This window comes from Crinia signifera, unplaced genomic scaffold, assembly GCF_055691185.1.
Source record: "Crinia signifera unplaced genomic scaffold, ASM5569118v1 HAP2_SCAFFOLD_601, whole genome shotgun sequence".
NCBI classification, from domain to species: Eukaryota; Metazoa; Chordata; class Amphibia; order Anura; family Myobatrachidae; genus Crinia; species Crinia signifera.
In genome coordinates, this window is record NW_028142494.1 from 21,631 (window position 1) to 25,234 (window position 3,604).

The following is a 3,604-nucleotide window of genomic DNA, read 5'->3' on the forward strand; positions in this document are numbered from 1 at the left end:
TTCATTTTAATATTGTATCATTGTATTATACATAATGATTTTAAATAATGCGCTAGTTATTACATTTTCATGTGTAAAGCAGCACGTTATGATGCCATGTATGGTTGTCTGCTGACTAAACTTGTGATATGGAGGGATTCTGCATTAGCATTGTTGGATCACCTGTAATTAATTTTTATTGAATGTTTCATAGATGAGTTTTTTTTTTTTTTTTGGTATTACGGCTTTGATACTTATAAATAGCTTCATTTTAATATTGTATCATTGTATTATACATAATGGTTTTAAATAATGAGCTAGTTATTACATTTTCATGTGTAAAACCGCACGCTATGCTGCCATGTATGGCTGTCTGCTGGCTAAACATGTGATATGGTGGGATTAGTCATTAGCATTGTTGGATCCCCAGTAATAAATTTACATAGATGAGGTTTTTTGTGAGAGCGTTAATAGTTTTATGCGATTTTGTGCACGCAAATTTCGTTATGGATACTTACAGATATCTTTTATTATCAACAGTGACATCTAGTGGTTGTTGCAGAAATTGACTTTGAACTTAAGCTATCAACAAAACACCAACATGCAGGTGTGTATATGATATTTACAATAGTTTAACAATATCTTATTGTATTGTTATTTCAACTTATTATTATTTATTACAGAGAAAGGAATACAAAACCATTAATGCAAATAAAATAAGTCTCAGAGATTTTCAAGATTTACCCAGCTTCCAACAGCAGTCGAATGAGCAGACAAATACATGTAAGTTTACAGACCAAAGACACATTGTTGTTGCTAGGGGCATGATTTGTTAAGGCACAGGGGTTATTGACAGGTTTTATAAATGTTACGTTGTTGGTGTTAATTATTATTACAAGGCTCAGTTGTGTTAGTCACAGGATCTGTTAAGACAAGCGCCCTATTGGTATAAATGTTACATGTGTTGATTGTATTTTTCGTTCTACAAAATTGTTGTGTTAATTTTTATTTTATTTTTTATGTATATATTATTTTTTATTAAATTGTTAATCCCATAAATCAGTTTCAGATGTCACAAATGACGCATCTGAAGTTGGATCATATGGTTCGGATTTCACAGTCGGTCCGGATCTGACGACATTCGAAAACCCATACGCAGCATACTCTGATTTGTCCGAATCGCAAAAATGTAGGTGATCATAAGCCGTCAAAAAAAAATGTGATGTATGTTAAAAAAAATGTGATATATTATTATTTCCAAAAATATGTCTCTCTCTCTCTCTCTCTCTCTCTCTCACGCTATCTCGCGCGAACTCTCACGTTCTCACTCATATATATATATATATATATATATCCTGTTATATTCATTTTTATACCGCCTGTGATATTAATGTGTTTTTTGTTCTCTGTTAGTATCGCCGATTATGTCGAAATCTGATGCAGAACACATAATGGATGATCTCTGGAATTTACCATCGGCAAAACACTATAAACAGCTATACCAGACCCCGGCTATACAAGGTGAATTTTGACGATTGGCTGGCGATGTTTTTATAATGTGTTTTTGTGTTAAATGTTGCATATCGTCGCAAAATCATGAATAGTGTCCACAGGAGTTGTTGTTATCATGACTTAAATGACGTTTTTTTTTTTTCTCAAGTCGGCGAATGTGTCGTTAATTGATAATATATGTATTACAGATGACATAGCTAGCCGGTATGAACCTACGGTACCTAGGGCCGATACGTGTGAAGCGGGACCATCCGGATACAGAGAACCGACATCGAGTGTTGGATCAAACGCCAAACAACCCAACAGCACATTGGCTAAAGGAGCAAAAAGAACCCAGATCAGCGATCAAGCTTTCTGGTCATTGTTTAAAGGAACCATGCCGGCGCAAACCTTTGACAAATACCCGTGTATGTTTATTTATTTGTTTTCTTATATAGCACAACATTTACCACTGTTCTTTACAAATGGAAACCACAGGTATTAAACAGACTGTGTAGATGAAAACCGACATGGATGGGTTGGGTGTTTTGGGAGGCGGGTCTGAAGGTGTTATAAAGCGGTTGTCTTAGTGTCAGCGAATGTGTAACTAAAACGTTGTTATTTTTTATTTACAGCGGATCCGCGACGATTCGCAAAAATGATAGCCGCGGCCGGGGTTGCTCAACCACTCAATGCTGAAATGGATGGGGGTGAATCAGCTAAAACGGTGATCGACCCACAACTTCAAGAAAATGTATCAAGGGCCGAGATCATGGCCACCGAGCGCGACGATTTCAAGCCAAGCAAGCGGAGAATTACAAAAAGTCGAGTCGGTCAAGAAAACAAGGCCGATTTATCAGACCTTAAAAGAAGATTGAAATATTCGGAAGGTAGGCCCGTGAGAAAAAGAATTGCATTACAAACAGTGCCAACCGTGAGTAATGTGGATTACCCGCACGCATTTACAACACCTGCAACACCTACTGAATCCGACATTGACATTGCCGGTAATACAAAGACTGTGAAGACTCGTAAAACTTTACGACTGTCAAGAGAGAGATACACGCCGCTGACGGATGATGATGTCATCGTGATTTCAGACACGCAGGAACATCATACTGCAGAAACGCAAAGCGTGGTCAGTAACACGCCTGCAGATACATTATCCGCTAATGATGAGGACTTAAATGGTCAAACATTTTTTATCACCCCTAGTGAAGAGTCAGTCTCAGATACACCACAGAATGATGATGAGGCTGTAACATCTGTAGCCGGAATCCCTGATAAAGTAATGGGTGATGATTACACAAAACTGCCCAGTGTTTTTACCACGGTCGGCGAGGCAACCGCATCGGGCGGTGCGGATGCCCCGCCGACCGTGGTATCGACAGACATAGTTGATGGGGGTCAGAATGTGGAACAATTAGGACAAGATGCGGAAATACAATACTACGCGGTCATGGGGAGGATGCGTGAGCATATAGGGTACATGCGTAGAAATGTCAATACCATGTTGAACCGTATAAAAGATGAGCTTTATGGTTCAAAAAAGAAGCCAGAGATCATTAAAGAACTTGTAGAAATGTACATGAATGTAACATCAAACCATATAGCAGAGACCGTGAGGACTAGGGATTTTATTAAAGCGAACATGTATCATTTTGCAGAGATAATTGAAACGGATCCGTGACTAGGCATGGTGGGTTATGGATTGAAACGTAATTTACATGTGTGTAAAAAAGTCCCAAGAATTAAAGCAAATGTACCGTGCAAAATCTCACACTTATTTCGCCGTTCGAAAATAAAACAGGCTTTAAAATGCATATACAGACTGAGAAAGCGTAAACAACACAGGGTGCGAGACACACCCCCAACCCCGTATGCACAGGCTGACAAATCACCGGACCAACCATTACCGGGTGACGCTGCGTCACCTGACAATGTTGAACACCCCGCAACGCCCATGCATAATGACATAGCTGGGGGTGCGCCACCCGGTAATGGTGAAGGACGGCGAGATGTGTACTTAGAAGCTGTTAACAGGTATGAGCGACACCATCCTAATTTCAGAGCTATTGAGTATCATAATCATTTTCAATTTGTTAATTTGGAAAGAGTTACATCATTTGCAGAG

General features: G+C 39.0%; 1 protein-coding gene across 1 annotated transcript; it reads left to right on the top strand.

Moving 5' to 3' along the window:
• The first annotated feature begins 749 nt into the window (after nucleotides 1-749).
• On the top strand, nucleotides 750-3,335 carry LOC146055762 (uncharacterized). Its single transcript, XM_083168315.1, has 5 exons — nucleotides 750-762; nucleotides 1,043-1,168; nucleotides 1,393-1,500; nucleotides 1,680-1,898; nucleotides 2,106-3,335. Exons 3-5 carry the CDS (start codon nucleotides 1,404-1,406, stop codon nucleotides 3,158-3,160), a joined length of 1,371 nt encoding a protein of 456 aa, XP_083024441.1. The 5' UTR covers nucleotides 750-762; nucleotides 1,043-1,168; nucleotides 1,393-1,403; the 3' UTR covers nucleotides 3,161-3,335.
• Nucleotides 3,336-3,604: the final 269 nt, after the last annotated feature.